This window comes from Mus musculus, chromosome 2 (assembly GCF_000001635.26).
Source record: "Mus musculus strain C57BL/6J chromosome 2, GRCm38.p6 C57BL/6J".
Classification (NCBI taxonomy): Eukaryota; Metazoa; Chordata; class Mammalia; order Rodentia; family Muridae; genus Mus; species Mus musculus.
The window spans coordinates 145,971,967-145,994,830 of record NC_000068.7 but is presented as its reverse complement, the minus strand read 5'-3'; the positions used below and the strand labels follow the sequence as shown (position 1 = coordinate 145,994,830).

Genomic DNA, 22,864 nt, shown 5'->3' with positions numbered 1-22,864 from the left:
TGAAACTTATAGAGGAGAAAGTGGGGAAAAGCCTTGAAGATATGGGCACAGGGGAAAAATTCCTGAACAGAACAGCAATGGCATGTGCTGTAAGATCGAGAATTGACAAATGGGACCTAATGAAACTCCAAAGTTTCTGCAAGGCAAAAGACACCGTCAATAAGACAAAAAGACCACCAACAGATTGGGAAAGGATCTTTACCTATCCTAAATCAGAGAGGGGACTAATATCCAACATATATAAAGAACTCAAGAAGGTGGACTTCAGAAAATCAAACAACCCCATTAAAAAATGGGGCTCAGAACTGAACAAAGAATTCTCACCTGAGGAATACCGAATGGCAGAGAAGCACCTGAAAAAATGTTCAACATCCTTAATCATCAGGGAAATGCAAATCAAAACAACCCTGAGATTCCACCTCACACCAGTCAGAATGGCTAAGATCAAAAATTCAGGTGACAGCAGATGCTGGCGAGGATGTGGAGAAAGAGGAACACTCCTCCATTGTTGGTGGGATTGCAGGCTTGTACAACCACTCTGGAAATCAGTCTGGCGGTTCCTCAGAAAATTGGACATAGTACTACCGGAGGATCCAGCAATACCTCTCCTGGGCATATATCCAGAAGATGCCCCAACTGGTAAGAAGGACACATGCTCCACTATGTTCATAGCAGCCTTATTTATAATAGCCAGAAGCTGGAAAGAACCCAGATGCCCCTCAAAAGAGGAATGGATACAGAAAATGTGGTACATCTACACAATGGAGTACTACTCAGCTATTAAAAAGAATGAATTTATGAAATTCCTAGCCAAATGGATGGACCTGGAGGGCATCATCCTGAGTGAGGTAACACATTCACAAAGGAACTCACACAATATGTACTCACTGATAAGTGGATATTAGCCCCAAACCTAGGATTCCCAAGATATAAGGTACAATTTGCTAAACACATGAAACTCAAGAAGAATGAAGACTGAAGTGTGGACACTATGCCCCTCCTTAGAATTGGGAACAAAACACCCATGGAAGGAGTTACAGAGACAAAGTTTGGAGCTGAGAGGAAAGGATGGACCATGTAGAGACTGCCATATCCAGGGATCCACCCCATAATCAGCATCCAAACGCTGACACCATTGCATACACTAGCAAGATTTCGCTGAAAGGACCCAGTTATAGCTCTTTCTTGTGAGACTATGCCGGGGCCTAGCAAACACAGAAGTGGATGATCACAGTCAGCTATTGGATGGGTCATATGGCCCCTAATGGAGGAGCTAGAGAAATTACCCAAGGAGCTAAAGGGATCTGCAACCCTATAGGTGGAACAACATTATGAACTAACCAGTACCTCAGAGCTCTTGACTCTAGCTGCATATGTATCCAAAAATGGCCTAGTCGGCCATCACTGGAAAGAGAGGCCCATTGGACACACAAACTTTATATGCCCCAGTACAGGGGAACGCCAGGGCCAAATAGGGGGAGTGGGTGGGTAGGGGAATGGGGGTGGGTGGGTATGGGGGACTTTTGGTATAGCATTGGAAATGTAAATGAGCTAAATACCTAATAAAAATGGAAAAAAAAAAGAATCTAAACAGGCACACACCTTCACTATTCTCTGCTTCATTGACTGGCTCCCTCCCTCAAGTTCCTGATGCCGTGATAGCCTATATTCTGGAACTGTGAGCCAACAAAACCATTTCTCCCAACATCACCTTTTTCAGGGTGGCTTATACAGTACCAGAGAAATAACTGAGACAGGTACTGAAGCATCTAGACAAGTAAAGCCAGAGCTGGAGAAATGGACAACAGTAAAGCAAGAAATGTCACTGTTGCAGAGTTAAACCAGATTAGCAATAATAAGGATATAGAAGAGCTGAGGGTTGTTAGTAAGCTGTTTTTCACAGTGTGACGTGAAATTCTAAAGTCTGAACAAAGAAGACACATTCACATCATTCAGAAGTCCAGTGTCCAAGAACTGACCCTCTCTCAGACTTGAGTAAAGAACATTCATTCAAACCCAAAGTATACAGGCTATTTTTCTAGACAACAAACTCACACTCGCACAAATTGAAACTAAATACAAGAGAGCAAAGATACAATGATAATAATCAAACCAACTGGCAACCAAACTGCTTCCCTAAATAAAATTTAGCTAAGAGACCACAATTACAAGCAACAATTATTCATAAAATAACCATAGTGAGAATTCTAATATCAACATTACTTGGTGATACTTATGAGATTCAGGCGAGGCAATGCCATGTGGAAAGATTAACACCCCCAGTGATGGAGTAAATTATTGAGACTGAGGACATCTGAGTGATAAGAAGAGAGAGGAAGCAGCACTACTTGGATGAGCAGAGTGTCCTGCACACACAGCCTCCTTGACCATATCTCTGATGGAGTTTCCCATCTAGGAGAAGGCTCTCAACCCCTAGCACTTGGAAACTGAGTTCAACTACTACAATAGTATCCCAGAGGGTCCCTGAGAAAGGATTTGGTCTTTCATCTTGCAGAAAGAGTCAAAAACTAGTTAGGGAGGAGACGATGGTAGCTTAGAAGCAAGTAGCATTGTGTCCTGGTGTCTATGTAGTTTGGAGTCAACCAGAAAATAGCTTCTTAGCAAAGTGGGTGTTTGAGGGGACACACAGATGGTTAATATCAAACAGAGAGTTAGATGGAAACGGAAGCACTCAGCTGACCTGTGGAGTGATAGAGGGTGAAACCAGGGGGATGAAGGGTGGGAAAAAAGAAGAAGCCACAAAGTAGCAAAGACCAGCTTGGGATCTGGGATTACACACGGGCACTGGAGACGTACTCTGCACGTCCCAGTGTAAAAGCACAGTGCTGTATGGGAAGACAGCTCTGACAAGGTCACGTCCAAGCTTGCTTCTCTGGGTAACAACGCATAAGCCTTTTCTTTTCTTGGAACGCAAAGCAAGTGTTGCCACAGTGAAGTACAACATCTATCATGTGATCCAGTGAGATACCATCCAACCACCAGTGAAACAAGATACATGCAGAGGGGTCTGGGATAAAATCCAGGTCTCTCTCCCTTTAAAACCAAAGGCTGTGATGGCCCCTGAAGAGGGTCAGGACTGAGGTGACATGTGCAACTATGTCCAGGGACTGGCCGTGTTACCTGACTTAAGAAGCTAGGTTCAGCCACTAACCCTCAGAGGGTCTATTAAAGAGAAGCAAGAATGAAGGCAGAGAAAAGGTTTATCCAATTTGGCCACACTGGGAAGGAACACAGAGGTACATGGACATGAGGTTTAGGTTTGAATAAAGGGCAAGAGGAATACATAACTAAGCACTCTTGCTCCAGATGTGGTTCTAGTCACCACTGGCCCACTGCAAGGTGACCTGAGAAGTCAAAACTGTGTAAAATGTCTTTGCTCTATTTGGAGGTGTTCATTTGGTTTGCATGTCCCAAGCACAGTTCATCAGTGGAAGCCAAGGCAGGAATTCCAGCAGAAACCATGGAAGATGTCCTTGGCTCATGGAAGATGTTCTTGGCCATGGAGGGACATCTTGACTGGGTTGCTCTCAACTCTGGCTGTTGCTGAGACTTTCACACATGAGTCTGTATTTACACTGTTTCCATCCTTCCCTCCCCCCACTCCAATTCCTCTCACGCCCCCCCCCCACCATCCCTCTCAAATTCATGTCTCTTCTTCAAGTATTACTGTTACATGAGTGTGTGTACATATATGCTCATTGTGTTCAACCATTTGGGATGAGATAACCTACCAGCAATTTGCCCAATCTCTCACTACAGCCATTGGTCAATCAGTGGGATCTCCTTGTCAACTGTCATTATGCTGGTCTGGTTTAGGTGATCATATTGTTGAGATTTCATGGGTACAGCTTCCTTGTTATATATAGAAAATCTGGGGTTTTTTTTTTTTTTGCATTTTATCGGTTTATTTATTGTATATGTCTGTGTCAATACTGTGTTCCTGTCTCTATCCTTGTTCTCTCTCTCTCCTCTCTCTCTCTCTCTCTCTCTCTCTCTGTGTGTGTGTGTGTGTGTGTGTGTGTGTGTGTGTGTGTGTGTGTGTGTGTGTGTGTGTGTGTGTGTGTTGGGATGGGGCAGTGTGAGTGAAATACCTTTCTGGGAGACAAATTCTTCTGGCTGGCACCAGGCTCCAGTCTTTTCTTTCTCCCAGCATGAGCCTCCTGGGGAAATTCCAATTCATGGGGTCTATTGTTTCCACAGCTGATTGATAGCCAAGGGGAGGGGTACAAGAATCTCTCTTCATATGAGTATCACTCCTACTGAGATGGTTACAGCCTCCGAAAACCATAATTGGGCGAGGTAGAAAGCACTGACCAGCTATGGCTCCTGGACAGTGGTGTGTATACTACTCTAGGTGTGGGGTTTCAGGGAGCACCCAAAATACCCACCATGCCTGCAACTATATGGAGCAAATCTGTCTGGAGTAGGCTCCATCCCAGGGAACTTTGGTTCCATACTACCCTGCACTAATGAGCAAGGAAACAAAGCTACTCCAACTGAGCTACTACATGCTCACTCAGGCCATGCTCACTGCCTGAGTGGTAAGCAACACAGAAAACAAAAAGCAAAAAAAAGGCCCAAATCCCACAATAAAAGAATAAACCAGTAAATATCTCACAGACTGTGCTCTATTCAAGGGGTGCATGGCACAAGAAGCCACAGAAAGAAGTGCAGATGTACATAAGTATAATTTTTTAATCTTTAAAAATATTTATATTAAGAGGCTAGAGAGATGGCTCAGAGGTTAAGAGCACTTAGTGCTCTCAAAGGACCCAGGTTCAGTTCCCAGTATCCGCATGGCAGCTTAACTGTCTGTAACCCCATATATCCAGGATAGTGACGCCCTCTGAAGGTACCAATGAAGCATGATATATACAAACACAAGTAGGCACATAAAATAAGTCTAACTATATGTATGGATATCTATTAATATCTTATTTTCTTTTTAGCATTTGGTTTGTATATATTTCTATAGCTTTTGGGTATATATATATATATGTATATATATACATATATATAATTATTCTTTTCTTCTGAGTATTTTTTATATTTTCTCTTCTGCTGCTAATAATAGTAAAGCTCATTTATTTCTCAATGTCTCTGTCTCCACTATTCTACCTTTCTCCTGCCTTTCTTCCTCTCTCCATTTTGAATATTCTAACTTGCATCTTTCATTTTTCTTCTCTCTCCCATCTCTATTTTTAAAACTCATCTCAGTAACTTTTTGGTTTATATTACTTTTGCTTCTATCTTTCTTATACTTATTGAACTTGTGGGTGCACGGCCAGTGAACATGCTGGGGTGTGGGTGCATTTTGCCAAGCTTGATGACCTGAGCTCAATTCCAGGAATCCATATGGCGGAAGGAAGTTAGGAAGGAAGTTAGGAAGGGAGAGAGGGAGGGAGGGAGGGAGGGAGGAAGGAAGGAAGAAAAGCAGGCTCCTCAAAGTTGTTCTGTAACCTCAATCCTCGTGCCGTGGCATGCAGACACATGCATGCACACTTGCACTTGTGTTAACACACAACCAATGATCAGTACATGGACAACCACGGTGGCTTGGCAGGCAAAGGTGCTTGCCACCAAGCCTAATAGTCTGAGTTCAATATACAGTACAAATAGTGGAGGAGAGAGAGAGAGAGAGAGAGAGAGAGAGAGAGAGAGAGAGAGAGAGAGAGAGAGCCTCCTCCTACACTTGGGTTTTAATGGGAGCATGCATCCTAATTCTGCCATTTTGTCGATTTTCTGAAGCTTCCTTCTTATGTCTTGTTTCCTGACTCGCTTCTCTAGTGGGATTTACTCTTTCCTGCACTCTAAGATTGTTTTTGTCTTCCTGCTACGTATATGAGATTCTTTTAAGAAATCCTCTGTAATGCTGGTTAGTGGCCATAAATTGTGTTGTTTTGGTTTGGTGTTTTTGTTTTGTTTTGTTTTTACTCTGAATGTAAATGGTCTTGGTTTTCAAATTAAAAACCATATACCATAGCTGAAGTTGTGGCTCAACTGATAGAGGGCTTTCCTAGGATGACCAAAACCCCAAGATTAACTCCCAGCACTGAATAAAACCACGGTGGCACAAACTCTGTAATACCAACCCCTGGGAGGCTAAGGAGGACCAGAACTTCAAGGTTACCCTTAGCAGATAACAAGTTCAAGGCTCACCTGAGCTACTGAAGATGAAGAAAAGAGCGGCATCGGCAGCAGGAAGAGGCAGGTTGGGGAGGAGGGAGAAGGGAGGAGGGAGGAGAGAGGAGGGATGAGGGAGGAGGGAAGGAGAGAGAGGACACTACGTATTGATAAAGGGGAATATGTCAAGAACGCAGTTTAATGTATATAATTTCACAAAGTAAGCCACACTAGTCTAGAAATAAAGAACCATGCGATGCATTAGAGCAGGTGCCATCATTACTCTATTCTCACCAAGAGAACAACAAGTCAACAAAGGGACGTCAGCTCAACTGTACCAGAGATGAAACAGATTCAATCGATGAACAGTCAGTCATCTGTGGGTGTGAATAGTCATCTATGGGTGTGAACAGTCATCTGTGGGTGTGCCACACAACTTCTGAATGCAGACAGGCTTTTGGCAGTTCATGGAATTTTCTGTAAAGTAGGGTATATTTAGGTTATTAAACCTAACTGGCAAACACATAACTTCTGTTTTACTTTTCCATTGCTGTAAGAAACACCATGACAAACACAACTCATACAAGAAATTGGTTGAATTTGGGCTTGTTGTCGCAAGAGGGTTAGATCCATGGTGGCCATGCAAGGAAGGGCAGGGCAGCAGGAAAAGCTGAGAGGTTACATCTTGATCCTCAAGCAGAAGGCATCAGGGGGAGGGGCAGAGGAGGAGGGACTGGGAAAGGCACATGTCTTTTGAAACCTCAACACTCCCCGACACACTGCCTACAACAGGCCACACCTCCTAACCCTTTCCAAACAGTTCTAACAACTGGAGACCAAGAATTCAAATATATGAGCTCAGAAAAGCCATTCTCATTCAAACCACCACAACATACAAATAAGAACTGAAATAATTGCCTACATTCTGTCAGATTATAAATGGAAAAAAACTAGATATCAACAGCAAGAGAAATTATGCAAACACATGGAGACTGAATAATATACTTCAGAACAGTTATTGGGACATTGAAAAAATAAAGGAAGACTTAAAAGACTTCCTACAAGAAAATGAAAATGAAAACACTGTATAAAAGTTGTGGGACAGAGCGAAGGTCATTATAAGGAAGAAGTATATGGCTATTAATGTCTATATTAAAATGAAATCGAAGAGAGGCTGGTGAGATAGTTCAGTCAGTAAAGGCACTTGCAGCCAAGCCTGATTACCTGCATTCAATTCTTAGAACACACATGATAAATGGAGAGAACTGACTCGGAAAATTTGACCTTTGACCTCTGGCTTCCACATGGGTACAAACACACACTGTCCCCCACTCATACTAAATAACAAATAAATAAATATCATTAAAAAGAGAAAGAGAGATCTCAAAAAAATAACCTAATGATGCATTTCAAGGTCTTAGAAAACCAGAACAATCCAAACTAGAAGAGAAATAATAAACATTAGAGCAGAAATCAGTAATATTTCATAGACTGACACAGTAACAAAAAGTCTCCAGCCAAAGAAAAAGCCTAGGACTTGATTGACTCACTGCCAAATCTTACAAGAACATTAAAGAACTAACATCAATGTTCTTCAAACTATTGCACACAGTAGAAAGGGAAGAGGGCTTCTAAATGCATTCTATAGCACACTCATTACCTTGATACCAAAACCAGAAACAATTTTAATAAAAACACACACAAGAAAGCTATAGACCAATATCTGATGAGCAGGATACAAAATAATAAAATACTTGTAAACAAAGAGTGGTAATATATTTAAAAAGACCAGCCTCCAAATCAAGTTAACTTCATTCTAGGAATACCAGTATGATTCAATATATACAAATCTATATATGTAATACGACACACAAAAAAGCCACATGATCTTCTGTATAATTTCAGAAAGATGCCTGTGACAAAGGTTAACATCTTTTCATGATAAAAGTCTTGAGGAAACAAGATACAAAAATATCATAACAGCATAACAAATGATAACTAAAACAAACCCATAGCTAGTATCATATTAATGTGTATGAACAGAAAGCATTTCCTCTAAAATCAAGAACAAGGCAAGGGTAGTCACTCTTGTGGCTTCTACTCAATATTCAATATGGGACTTGACCTTTTGACCAATGCAATAAGGCAGCAGAGAGAAACAAAAGAAATGCCAACAGAGAAGGAAAAAGTCAGATTATCCTCATTTGTAGATGATATTACCAAAGATTCAGAAGACCCTACAGATTACAAGACTTTAGGCTTAATAAACTCATCAATGTAGCAGAACACAAAATTCAATATATACAATTCAGTAAATTTATGAATTTATTTACAGATCAATAAACACCAAAAAGAGATTAGGAAAATAACCCCATTTCTCTCTCTCTCTCTCTCTCTCTCTCTCTCTCTTTCACACACACACACACACAACTTTTAAAAATGAAAAAGAAATAGAGGCTTGAGATATGACTCAGTGGATAGCATGCTAGCCATGTAAGTACAAGAACACAGAACACAAGCTTGGACTTCCAGTATCAACGGGCAGCAATGGCCCCTTATCCCAGGGATGGAAGGGAGAATCAGGAAGAGGCTGGTGGGGAAGAGGGCTAGCTAATTGGTGAGCTAGAGTCCAATGAGAGCTGTTCCCCATCCACTCTCCCCCAAAATACAAGAGGAAGAAAACATCCACTTCTGAACACACACGTACACGAACGCATATACTAGAGAAAGAGTGTGGGGTTGTGGTCCTTTGATCCCAGCACTCAGGAGGCAGAGGCAGCCAGATCCCTGTGAGTTAGCCTGAATTACATAGGTCACCCAAGGCTACATAGTGAGCCCTTGTCTCAAAACACCATCAAGAAAAGAAAAGAGAGCCAGCCCAATGCAGAAGGGAACTGTCGGCCTGAGAAGACACCACCACCAGGAAGCCCAGCAGAACTTCCCACAGAAACCACGCCTCTTCATTAAGGTGGGATGTCCACCTTTACATCTTGCTATGTAATGAATTATTTATCACTAGAGGAGAATATTCCAGTGTTTGTATTCCTCACCCCCAATACTCAGTCTATTGCCAATTAATTTGAAGGTTCTCAACCACTTAGCCCCTATTATTAACAGAGAAGGGTTTCTTCCAAAAAAAAAAAAAAAAAAAAAAAAGCTTTTATGTTATCTTCTAAGGACTAACACCACAAGTTTTTTGTTTTTTTTTAATTTTTAAAAAAGTTTTTTTTTTGGTTTTTTTTTTTTTTTTAGATTTTATGTGTATGGGTGTTTTCACTGCATGTATGTGTGTGTATCACATATAGGCAGGTCTGTGGTAGCCAGAAGATGGTGTCGGATGTCCTGGAACTGGAGTTACAGACTGCTGTGAGCTGCCATAAGAGTTCTGGGAACCCGGCTGGAGAGATGACTCAGTGGGTAAGAGCACTGACTGCTCTTCCAGAGGTCCTGAGTTCAATTCCCAGCAACCACATGGTGGCTCACAACCATCTGTAATGGGATCTGATACCCTCTTCTTGTGTGTCTGAAGACAGCTACAGTGTAAAATACATAAAATAAATAAATCGTAGAGTTCTGGAATCCCAATAAAATAAATAAAATAAAATAAAATAAAATAAATAAATCTTAGAGTTCTGGAATCCCAATCAGAGTCCTCTGCAAGAATAAGTGGATGCAACTACTGAGTCACCTCTCCAGCCTCAACAAAACAAGACAAAAAACCATCTGGGTAGTGGTGGCTCATGCCTTTAATACCAGCACTTGGGAGACAGAAGTAAGGCAGATAGATCTCTGAGTTCAAGGCCAGCCTGGCCTGCATAGTGAGTTCCAGGCCAGCCAAGGCTACACGGAGAAACCCTGTCTTGAAAAACCAAGAGAGAAAAAAAAAGAAAGGGAAGGAGGCAGGGAGGGAGGGAGGAAGGGAAAAAAAAGAAAGGGAGGGAGGCAGGGAGGGAGGGAGGAAGGAAGGAAGGGAGAAAGAAGAAATAAAGTGAATTAATAAGACAAACTACAGTAGAAAGGACAAAATGAATTCAAAAAATTAGGAAAGAGAAACAAAAAAATAACAGTAGTGATTAATAAATTCAAAAAGAAATTCTAAAAGTTGAGGGACTACTCTAAATGTGAGGTTGAAAGGTCAATTAGAGGGGACTAGAGAGATGGCTCAGCGGTTAAAAGCACTGGTTGCTCTTCCAGAGGTCCTGAGCTCAATTCCCAGCAACCACATGCTGGCTCACAATCATCTATAACAAGATCTGGTGCCCTCCTCTGGTGTGCAGGCATACATGTGAGCAAAACACTGCCAATGAGTAAGTCTTTTAAAGACAAGAAAAGGCCAGTTGGACAGAGAAGTCTAATCGGGGGAGGAGGTAAAAGGAAGACGACTCTAAGAAAGGATATAACCCCAAGAGAAGAAAAGAGAAGAAATCTCTTAGACGCTGAATCCCCACCATCAGTGAGCATCAGATTAGAAGCAGGAGCCAGAAAGTTTAAGGAGCACATCAGCCTTGCCTAACAGCAGGCACAGAAGCCAGCACAGGCCAGAAGGGCTGACTCGAGACACACAAGAGACCTTGTGTGAAAGGACCCGTGGTGTAGTCCTGGAATTCCAGCTGAAAGTCCACGATGAGGGTGAAATAACAGATGATTCCAACTGAAAAACCCGGGTGGAGCCAGTCTGGAAGTCACGAACAAAGAAATCGGCCTGGGACGCACATGGAGAAACTTCTCAGTGGGAAAAGGTAATGCCCCTCTTCCAGGAAACATGGCGGTGATTCACTTAGTGTTAACTTTAAAAGAGAAGAACCTGCAACTTTCTTTCCTCCCTCCTCCCAAACCCCCATCAATTTAAGGTTGTTCCTTATGTGATGGAGGAGAGCTGGGATCTTGCAGGTTTGGAGCCAAATTATCTGGGATTATTTTAAGTCATCTCCCCCATTCCCTACTCCCCCCTCCAAAAAAAAAAAATGGCATTCATTGATTCACAGTCCATCTCTGTGCTTGACTGAACATCCTTGTGACTCTCCAGTAAAACTCATTTTAGAATGTCCAATCAGATCTCTTAGCTTCGCCTAATCCTAAGGCCAAGATGTTCTCTAAGAGCATCTGGGAAGCAAGGCAGTGACCTCCGTGCTTCACTGAGCCCTCCCCACCTGATGCTTCCACCATGTCTGAATATGCTTTGATTTATAACTTTCTTTTGATCTGTTCCTATAAAACTGTTGATAAAACTGTTACCACATCAGATGGAACTATTTGGGGTAATCTGAGTCTGTGTCCTTGGGCCATGGGACACTCACATTTGGCTCCAGAATCAACTATATTTTACTGCTTTGCTGGGATAGCTGTGCTTGTGCACCGACAGGGCATGTCTATGTAAGAGAAGCTGGGTGTTTCCCCATAACTATTACAAAAGGTGCTTTTTGTAGAACTAGTTTTGTGTTCTCCTTGCTTTCCTCTTGACTGCCAAATATTTTATGTGGGTTTAAATCAGCACTCAATACAGAGGATGGAGTCTCTTTCCTTGTAGAGCTACATACAAGCATACATACATACATACATACATATATGTATATACGTATATGTGTGTGGGGGTGGGTGTGTGGGTGTGTGTATGTGTGTCCCCAGCCATGGCTAACAATTTTTTTATCTTCAATACTAATGGTCCTTTTCAAGAAAAAAACAAAAATCACATTTTCTAACACTGATTCCAAAAGACTAGTGAGGAGATAAAGAGGCTTCCGTGGCGCCTCTCCCAGGTTTGGCTGAGTGAGCTATGGGGCCCTAGAGGTCAGAAAACACCAAAGATCAAGCAAAATACAGGGGGACCCCGTAGCAGAGAAGCTGGCTCCATGCCGGGCATCAGAAGCACTGCATCCCCTTGGTTTGCTGCCATGCTCGAAACTGTGTTTTTAGTAATTACTTCCTCTGTTTCTTCCCTCAGATTAAATTTGGTCGACGATAGGTTAAGAGTTGTCAAAATAAAAACACATTTATAAGCAGGCAGAACTCAGGGTGACCCCCATGTAATGGGTGCAGCCCACTGACAGCCAATTTAATCAAGGGGGAATTCAGAGTATTCATAGAGAGCAATTGATTTTCAAGAGAAAAGTCAGCAGGATCAAACAGCCAGTTGGGATGAAAATCCCTTGAATCACCCCTATTGCTGTGTTTGCTACCAACCAGCTCCTGCCTCCATATAGTGTAATAGCCAAATTACTGTAATTATCCTACAGCGCCAAGTGCCATATCAACATTATTTTAAACATGGATTTTTTTTGCATAATCTCTCATTATTATCATCCAGCCTCCCATTTGAAAATGGAAAACAACAACAAACTGCGATGTAGCCCAAAGAAAAAAAGGTCACCAGAGAGAACAAATCAAAGGGTTATTTACATGTGAATATACTGAGATGTGTTTTACAGTCAAATACACTCTTGAAATTCATTAAATGCTTTCTCCCCTGCTTCATAAATATGGGCAAAAGAGACATCACCTACTGGGAAAATAATCCCAGCACATAATGATCATAAGGAATATGAATAAAGCCACTTTTCTTTCAAAGACCTCCAGGCCCTGTATCAAAGCATTTGTGTTTCTGCCACTGTGAAATGAATCTGACCGCTGGAGAGCAGGGCTGAGTCCTATCACAGGTTGCTCCCCCAGCAGAAAAGGGGTGGGAACGCCGACCCCCTTCATCTTGCTCTCTGCAAAAATAATGGATTCGGAGGCAGCTGCCTTCGTCTGTGGCTGCTGTTGTTTTTGAAATCCTGCAAAGGGCTTAGAAGCCAGCACTGGAATGAAGATGGAAAATCAGTAACAGGTTTTGCTAAATAACCAAAAGGCCCACCCAGCAGGCTTGAGGCAGCAGCCCTGGCTGTCAGCTCCAGCTTGCAGCTCTGCCTCGGAGTCCTCCTGGCACATCACAAACCCAAAGATGTCCCCTGAGATCCTCTTGCAAGAGCCTAAACTAGTCCTTCTTGGGACAACTCGGCCTGCACACAGGTCTGGTATTGTGGACTTGTCTTCTAGATGTTTCTATGTGCCACTGCCCTGCACATAATTCTACACATTCAAAATTGGAAAGAGTAGTTAAAGCCCTGGAGATGACATTCGTTTTCCCTGTTTTACTTTCATGTGCTAAAGATATATTTCACTGGCAAAAATAATTAATTAATTAATTAATTAAATATTTTAAAAGGTCAGAATTCAGGGCTGGCAGTGCAGCAGCTCAGTAGCTGAGTGCTTGCCTGGTATGCACAAAGCCTGGGATCAATCCAGAACACAAGTCATTTCAAATTTAAAACAATGACAATTCTGACGGACATAAATCTTGGCTGACATATTAAACTTCATATGAATATTACACAGAGCGACTGACTTTGCGACCACCTTCAGGTTTACTATGGTCATATCATAGCCGTGCAGCCTTGGCCGTGAGGCATCGAAGAGCCCACAGGCCACAAGGAAAGGAAAGGCAGTGGGAGAGAGGGACCCGATGCTGATGATAAGAACTGGAGATAGAGACTGGTCAGGAAGACCAGCATGCCCACAGCAGTGGTCCCTATAAAGGCTGCAATGTGGGGACACAGTTCCGGGTCCTCTTATTTTGTCATCTCCCAAGAGCACCGCTGCCTAGAGGCTGTCTTTGGTAGCATCTGAGAAGAGGCAGCAGGACGCCTGGTTGGGCCAAACAGACTCACCATTTAAACAAAGCCACTAAGGTGAGCCTGAAGAGGGCATTGCACATGACCAGCAGGGAGTGCAAACCATAAGAAGACATAGGAAGCAGATGGCCGTAGGCGAGCCAAGGAGAGGGGCCTCAGAAGGAACCTGTGAGGGACCCTGATCTCAGCAGACTTCAGGCCTTGGAACGGGGAGATAAATTTCTGTTGTTTAACTTGTTACCACGGAAATCTGGGAGAAACCAGTGACAGAGACACTTCTTGTTTCTAATGCTGTGTTATTAAGACAAAATCCTGGGGAGCTCCCAGTTAGAGAACAGAGGCACAGGCTGCACACACAGGACAGGAGCTGTGCTGTGTTCTGCACACAAGACTCTCGTACTGTCTGAAATCTGTGTTTAGAACCAAGTAAGAATGGAATCAGGGAAAGTGGAGCCTTAGGGAGACAGGCAGAGACTCGGGAGGTTTATTAGACAATAGTGCGTTAATGCGGTCTCCGGTTTGGGGGTTTTGTTTTGTTTTCTTTTTTTTTTTTTTCTTTTGGCTCCAGTACATACAAAGTGAACTCAGTATTTCCAGCCCAAGATGGGAGAGAACCTGTGCAAAGCAGCACACGTAAATTCAAATGAAAAGAAATAAATGTGACAAAACAGTTTCTGACAGGGCAACAGTGGTATGTTTGATGATTTGGAGGTGACGCCTTTTTACATGGGGTGTTTTTGAAAAAGAATATGTATATATTGAATGGCCTTTTAACATACAATAAGCAGCCCTTCTCCTGGATGGCTTGGTTACAGGAAGCTATGCTAATTATCTTTCTGAAAGGCCCACAATTCTGTTATATAAAATGAAATCATTCCCTGCCAAGGAGCACACCGAATTCTAAGGGGATTTTTGTAAGGTAGACCCTGGGTGTGTAATGAGATTTACAAGTCTGATCCTTGCAGGGGTCTATAAAACAGGGATCTGTGCTGCTCAGAACACACCGGCCTACATGATGAACAAAAGTTGCTTTATTTGGACTTGTCTCTCTCTCTCTCTCTTTTTAAGGCTATTAAACAGGGCGATGCCAATACAGCTGTGGAAATGCAGGCTGTGCCCTATTTTGCCTTATGCATCATCAAGAAAATTGCCAGCTCAATTCTGATTCCAAAATCTTTATTGTGATGATGCAGCTAACAAAAGCCACAGCTTGATTTGCAAACACCACCAGGGGCCAGCGACGGGGCCAACTGGAAGGAAACACTGTTTTGAGCTTTGAGCCTTTTTACTGTCACTGAAGGAGAATACTCATTAACTGCTGGGCATATGGAACATCTTGATGTGGTCCTGCACATCTTCAGAGGCTTAACATTTAAGAGGCTCTTAGACCTCACTTGGTACAATCTCCCACATCACAGAAAGTGTGTTCTCTTTCTCTCTCTCTCTCTCTCTCTCTCTCTCTCTCTCTCTCTCTCTCTCTATCTATCTATCTATCTATCTCTGCACAAGTGCACGCACACACACACACACACCACACACACACACACACACACACACGCATACACGACTATTTCTTTACAAATTCTACCAACATTCCAGGAACTCACCACTTTTAAAATAACTTCTTCACCAAATAACAACAATAAATAAACTTCTACTTATATTAGTTCGAATCTATACTCTTAGAACTCTCCCTAGTCTACTCCGACCCCAAATTTATAAATGAACAACAACAACACACACACACACTATTTACATGTGATACATGTATATGCACTGCTCTGGTGTGAGGCAAACTAACGTGCACAATTAAGTTTTTTAGGATGGATGATAGACAGTAGGCTTGTCACAATGATATAAAGAACTGGATGGTGAAGGAACATTAAGTTTTACAATTTTTCTTCTTGGAAGGATTGAGGCTTTTGTGAAGTTGCGAGTTTTCACAGCTGCTAGGGGAAGAGAGACTTGGAGTCAGAGATTAGAGAACAGAGAACACAGGAAGAAGACTGAGGCAGAGGAACAAGGAAAGGAACCAACTGCATGTATATTACAGATGACCACAACAGACAACTGGTACTCAGTCCTCCGCTCACGTCATCTCAGAGTCTTCCACTTGAAGGACAAGGGAGATGGGCTGCCTAAACCTCAGTCCAGTCTGTTGTGTATAAGGAAAATCCTTTCACATTGAAACAAAGAGACTGGATCAACTGTATGTTGGTTCCCTCAGAAGCGGAGTCGAAGACTGAGAAACGGTCATTTATTTGGGAGCTCTTAGGGACAGCATACGTCAGAGAGCAGGGACGATTCAGGGAGTGGTCAGTGCCTGCAGTGTTCATTTCTTAGCTCTTCCAGAATGCAACTTGACAAGGCAGTGTCTCTATCCATAGCCCTAGACAGGCCTAAGGATACAGATGTGAAGATTCCAGCAAAAGAAAGTGGTTCAAATTATGTGTATCGGCACACATGCGCAGACACGCAATCAAGGTTGAAGCTGTGGGTTGGTCACTGCTAAACTGCTAAGGAAACCTCCATTAAACAGCTCACCGACGTGGAATTCTGTATTTAGTGAAACACACCTGTTGTTGGAGTAGTCACTGTGCGTCTACTCTAGTTCTCTTTTCATCTAAGAAATGTTTATGTCACCCTGGGTGTGTAGGTATATCTAATATCTAAGTAATTTAAGCATTTACCAATAATGAATCATAAAAATGTATTTGAACTCAGTTATTTGGTAAGCATATAGTTTTACCACTTAGGGGCACGTATGTGTGCACTTTCATGTGTTCATAAATGTGTGCAAGCACTGAGGAGGCCCAAAGACGATGCTGGATGTCTTTCTCATTCGCTCTTCATCTTACTGTTATTTTTTTCTTGTGGAGACAAGGTCTCCCAGTGAACCTGGAGTTTTTCCCTGATTCAGCTAGACTGGTGGGCCAGCAAACCCTCAGCATCGTCCTGTCTGCCTCCTCGGGACTGGGGTCACAGGAACATGCCACCGTGCTAGGCTTTTTAAGGTGCTGGGATCCAACTCAGGTACCTGTGCTTCTGTGGCAAGATTAAGCCATTCTCCAGTCCAACCTTAGTATTTATGAAAGATTAATGTAAATTTCCATACTAATTAGATACATGTTATTTACTTTTGATATGAAGAATTAAACCTTGGCTAAATATTTGGCTCTGGGGCTGGAGAGGTGGCTCAGTGGTTAAGATCACTGACTGCTCTTCCAGAGGTCCTGAGTTCAATTCTCAGCAACCACATGGTGGCTCATAATCATCTATAATGGGATCCGATGCCCTCTTCTGGTGTGTCTGAAGAGAGTGATATTATACTCACATATGTAAAAAGTCTTTTAAAAAAATTTGATTCTGAAGCAATAGAAGATTCCCAACATTTTCAGAGGTGATTAATGTTTTGTAATTATCCACGCTGAGAACGTTGCTTGACATAAGTGTACAGTACAAATTGGCAGAAGTATGCCTAGGATTAGTTTATATACTGTTGGGAAATTCTGTGTTAAGCATAAATCAAAATTCATTGTGTGATTTTGTATATGCTTGTGGAGTATATGTTTGTTAGTGTAGATGCCTGTACATGTATGTATGTGTGTATGTATGTGTGTGTGTATGTATGCATATGTGTATATGTATGTGTATATGTATGTATGGGGAGGGTGATAGCAGACTGACATCTTTCTATTTCAAGACCTTTACTCTTTTAAAACAGGGTCTCTCTGAATGAACCTAAATCTCATTGATTTGGCTAGATTTGCTGGCCAGTAAGCCTCAGCGATCTGTCTGTCTCTTCCTCCAACCAGCTCTGAAGTGACAGGATTCATTTAATACTTTTTAAAATTACATTCAAGCTAGCAACTCAGACAGAGTTTTTAAAGCCAAATGTTTAAGCACAGTCCAACACAAAGGATACTGACAGAGGAATCACGGTAGAAAAACATTAAAAGTTTCTGTAAGAGTGGAAAATTCTATCTACAGAAAAGACACTGCAATTCATAACACTCTCTCAAAGCATTCCTTAGCATGGCATGTTGTGACGATTGAGCAGTGTAAACTGCCCATGTTCTATGTTCAGGCTCAAGGCTACAGTGAAGTCAGAGGGTGGGACACGGGTGAGCAGCACCAGAAAGATCCTGGATTCATTGCAAAATTGATTCTGGATTGATTTATGGTCACTATGCATTAAAAACCTTTGATTGCTGCCAAATTTCTCCTAACTCCTCCATTCAGACCCCACTGGGGTTTTGACCCACAGTTTAAGAAGCTGTGACCAAAGAAATAGGTGATGTTGGACTGAGAGTGTATCTCAGAGGTAGACTATTTGCCTCCCATGCATAAGACCATGAGTTTGACACCTAACCTCAAAAAGAAAAGAAAAAAGTCACCTCATCCAGATTGTCAGTTTGCACAGATGCAGGGTGGGGCTAGCTAGGAAAGAGGCTCAACCAGGTTTTTGAGACAGTTCCTGATGAGATTTATAAACCCTGGACAAGCTGGGCAGAATGGAATGGAGAGAGCTTCACCTGCCCTACCTCTCTAGTATCAAGCTATGAGGGAAAATGAGAGAATGCATATGAAAATGAAAATCCTTTAAAATGATAGCTTTTATTGTCAACTTGACACAACCTAGAGTCGCCTGGGAAGAGGGATCCTCAGTTGAATAATTTCTCAGATCTGACTGGCCTTTGGCCATGTTTATAAGAGATTATCCTGAGTGATGACTGACCTGGATGGGGCCAGTCCACTATGGGTGGCACCATCCCTAAGCAAGTGAGTCTCTGCTACATAAGGAAGCTATTTGAGCATAAGCTAGAGAAAAGCTGATAAGCAGATTTCCTTTAAGGTTTCTGCTTTAGTGCATGCCTTGGGCTCCTGCCCTGACTTCCCTCAGTACTGGCTCATGACCTGGAAGTGCAAGCCAGATCAACCTTTTTTCCCCCAAGTTGCTTTTGGTTAGAGTGTTTTATCACAGCATCAGAGAAGCAACTGGGACAATCACCAGACAAAATATAAAATACGAAGCACAATGATGTGTGCTCTTTTAAAATACAAGTCTTAGTTCATGTTTTTGAGAAACTGTATTTGCTTTAACCTGAGACTTCCATCAGAAAAACAAAAAACAAAGATGTCGCAGCTCATTTCCAGTTTTCGTGTGAAGCCTTTCCTGTTGATGTGATGAAAAGACAGCCTTGGAATTTGCTGATGAGTGTGCTTGGACACAATGAACTGCTAAGGACCCATGACTCCATCCCTGAGTTATCTCAAGTCTACAATGGAAGCTCCCTGGTGACAATTTCATAAAGAATCATCTTTGTGTCAGTGAACAGAAAACTAATTTTCAAAATAAACACCCTGTGATAGATAACAAGTTCCTCTGCTTCCTTTGCTTGACGCTGGTCCTAGAGAAGATGTTTTTACAAAATAGGCTGAGGTGGGTAATAGGAAGCCAGCACCTGGCCTTCCTGACTCTGTAGGCTTTGCTAGGCAGAGACATAATAGGTACTGTGTCATTTCAGGCCAAGTTCACTTAACTTTGACCCCTACTCCCCTGAGACAAAAAAATTTCTATTCCTTCTATATAAGGAATACCAGTAGCATCTGGAGGACTCAGCCTCAGGAGGTGGCTATATCCTTTCAATCTGGTTTGGTTTTGTTTGGCTTTGTTTTGTTTTGTTACCACTCCCTGGGTTGAGTGTTTTGGCTTTTTTTTTTTTTTTAAATCTTCCCTTTATGAGAACATTGAGCCACAGCAAGACTCCCGTTTCGTGTCACCTTCAAAGAAGAATTCTAGCACTGAGAGGCGACATTGACAACTTCTATTCAGGGTTGTCTCATGGTATTTAAATGTTCCTCCAGAAAATTCCTTCCCTGAGAGCCTGGGCAAGCCATCCTTCACCATGAAACAGTAATGAACTTAAGGCTCGCTGTTGGGAAGGGTGCTGTCACCACTATAAAGGAAGTGCCTTCCAACTGGGGGCTTCATGGTTCTCTGTGATGATGTGCAGTCAGGACAGGCTGCATCTACCTGTCTAGTGTTGGCTTTTCCCATTGATGGGGAAAGCTTGGCTAAAGCGACCCCTGCACTTGACTGGAATACCAAGTCCCCTGCTACCAATCACACCACACCTCTCCCACTTTTGAACAACCTTACTAAACAACCCTTCATATTAGAGAAGGCAGTGCAATTGCTTTTAAAAAAAAAATCCTGATTTTATCTCCAAGAGTAGGTGAATGGCCAGTCATAAAGAAATAATGGCCACTAACTACTACTTATTAATAACATTTACTGCTCACTAAATTCATTCAAGACTCAGACACCAAGGAAAGCATTTTACATGCCTTACTTCAGTGAAAATTCACAACCCCTGTCGGATGGAGATTTTTCTCACTACACATGGGGAACCCAAATTGGAGAAGTGGATTAACACAGCTAAGCTCACCTGCCTGTTTGTATCTCTATGCAGTAAGAACCTACTTAACCATGAAGCTACCATGGTGCATAATTATCAACGTTTGAGATGACCTCATCTTACTTTATGAAACACTGGCACAGACATATTTCAAGATTCACTTTATGGCTCTAAGGTTAAGAGCTTGCGCTGCTCTTGCAGAAGGACCTGAGTTTCAGTTTCCAGCTGACCTGGAATAAGGTGGCTCAAAACCACCGTGATCTCCGGGACTCTGACACCCTCCTCAGTCCTCCATGGGGGTGGACACACGTGCATGTACACACATAGGTGGCCTATACCCACACAGACACTAACACACATAAATCAAAATTTTTAATTAAAAATTGATAGTTTTGGTTGGTTCGTTGGTTAATTGGTTGGGTTTTTGAGACAGGGTTTCTCTGTGTAGCCCTGGCTGTCCTGAAACTCACTCTGTAGACTAAACTGGCTTCAAACTCAGAGATCCACCTGCCTCTGCCTCCCAAGTGTTGGAACTAAAGGTGGGTGCCAGCACTGCCCAGCAATTTTTTAAAAAAGTTTTATTTTATATGTATATTGCTAGCATATGCGTATATACATACATATGGTACGTTATTTCATATAGCTAGGAATCAGCCAGACACGTTTAAAATGACCATTTGCAACAAGCTCATACTACAGAAGGTATGAAGAAAATCTAAAATGCTAGCAATTAGCTCACTTCTATAAGCAAACATTCTAAATGTGGGAACCTTTAGCTTTAATTAAACCACGTCTAACTCCAGCTGTGCGGGCTTGTTTCTGGCCCTACAGATTTTGCAAAAATGTGAATAATCATGTAAAGTACTGCACAAATGGGACTGGAGGAGACTTTCAGCAAAGAAATAGCAGAGCTGTGTGTAAGGCATATATGGAACTTTCTGATTCATCCTAGGATGGCTACTATACCTTCACCTTCTTCAAGACTTGGTTCACGCGATGGTTTCAGAATATCATCAGGATGTGGGGTGCAGAATCCATGGAAAGGGCCCAGGTCAAAGCATTCGTGTAGCAGGGGCAAGTTCACGCTGGTGCACACGCTCATGAACCCGACAGCCTTGCCTTCCACCTGGAACACGGGAACACAGCCACCTTTCAGACTTCAGGCGACGACTGCCATGCACCTGTCACAAGAGCATAGCGTGTGGCTCACTGGTAGCTTGGGAGGCACTCCGAGTTATTTAAGGGCAGAAGACCAAGAGGTTCTGGTGTCTGGTACCATGCAGGGGATACACAACACACTCAAAAGCGTGTCCAACAAGTGACCACTGTGGATGGTCTTAACAGTTGGGAAGAAACTTAGGGCACTGGTCAGAGCCTCTTAAGGAGACACTACTGAAATGCTACATGTGACCTCTTTCTGAGTGACTCCTCACCACCCCCAACCCTCGCCCACCTATTCCACTCCCTCGACTGTGTGTGTGTGTGTGTGTGTGTGTGTGAGAGAGAGAGAGAGAGAGAGAGAGAGAGAGAGAGAGGGAGGGAGGGAGAGGGAGAGGGAGAGGGAGAGAGAGGTGGGGGCTTGTTTGCTTGCTTTTCTTTTTACTCAGCCATAAGCCCTGACCTTGGGTGCCTTTCTCCCTCTGCGCTTCCCACACATCACGGACAGCTCTTAGTGAAGGGGGTCATCCCTGAACCCATCAGATGAACTCCAACTTAGAGAGCAGTCACAAATTCAGGGCTCCTTGACAGAGAGAAACTCTTCACTGTCTCTTGAGTTCACTTACTGAGTACTTGACTGGTCTGAGAGGAGAAGTGAAGAAAGGTTGTTTGGTGGGAAACAGCTCAATGAAGTCTGCCCTGATCTACAAACAAAACAATGCTCAGCACACTGAGACATTGGCACCAGGTACTGAAGTTCATGCAATGCTCACCGCGATTTTACTGTATGATTGTTGACATTTTAAAAAAAGATTTATTTATTTTGTGTATTATATATATATATATATATATATATATATACATACATATATGATCTATGTGCCAGAAGAGGGCATCAGATCCCATTATAGATGGGAGCCACCATGTGGTTGCTGGTAATTAAACTCAGGACCTCTGAAAGAGCAGCCAGTGAGTGTTCTTAACCTCTGAGCCATCTCTCCAACCCAGATTTTTGACATTTTTTTTGATGAGGAACACAGGCTCTCAGGAAGCTGAGTGACTGACTGATTGACCCAGCCATTCTATTCAGGAAGTGGGCTCACTGGTACTCTGCATCACTCATTCTCGAGAAGTTACCACCTCCACACAAATGGCAGATGCTTTAACATCCTGAGTCAGGGAAGGAAGCGGCAATAGTGTTTGGATGGTACGGAAAAAGACAGTCTTTCTCCAAGACACCTTTGTGTGCTTGAAAAACAAATGGGAGATGCTTTTGATTTTCAAGCAGTCTTTTTAGAAATGAATTTTCCTTGCATATTCTTTCCTTTCCCGGACCCCTCCCCAAATGATACTTGCTATAAAAGGCTGATTTACACAGCTGCTTTATAAAGCCATTGACACTTTAATGAAAGTCCAAAACAAACATTTTAATTTTTTCCCCAAATAACAAGTAATTGTTTGTCTTGTTTGTAC

At 42.5% G+C, this 22,864-nt stretch overlaps 1 protein-coding gene across 7 annotated transcripts in view; it reads right to left on the bottom strand.

The window, feature by feature from the left end:
- Positions 1-22,864, bottom strand: part of Cfap61 (cilia and flagella associated protein 61) — a 280,279-nt gene that overhangs the window by 220,205 nt on the left and 37,210 nt on the right. For 6 of the 7 annotated variants that reach the window (XM_030252249.1, XM_030252245.1, NM_001369121.1 and 3 more), the window contains one exon: positions 21,200-21,359. In XM_030252249.1, the coding sequence (XP_030108109.1) occupies positions 21,200-21,359 (160 nt within the window). The remainder of the gene's footprint in view (positions 1-21,199; positions 21,360-22,864) is intronic. The other variant, XM_030252246.1, reaches the window with a different exon arrangement.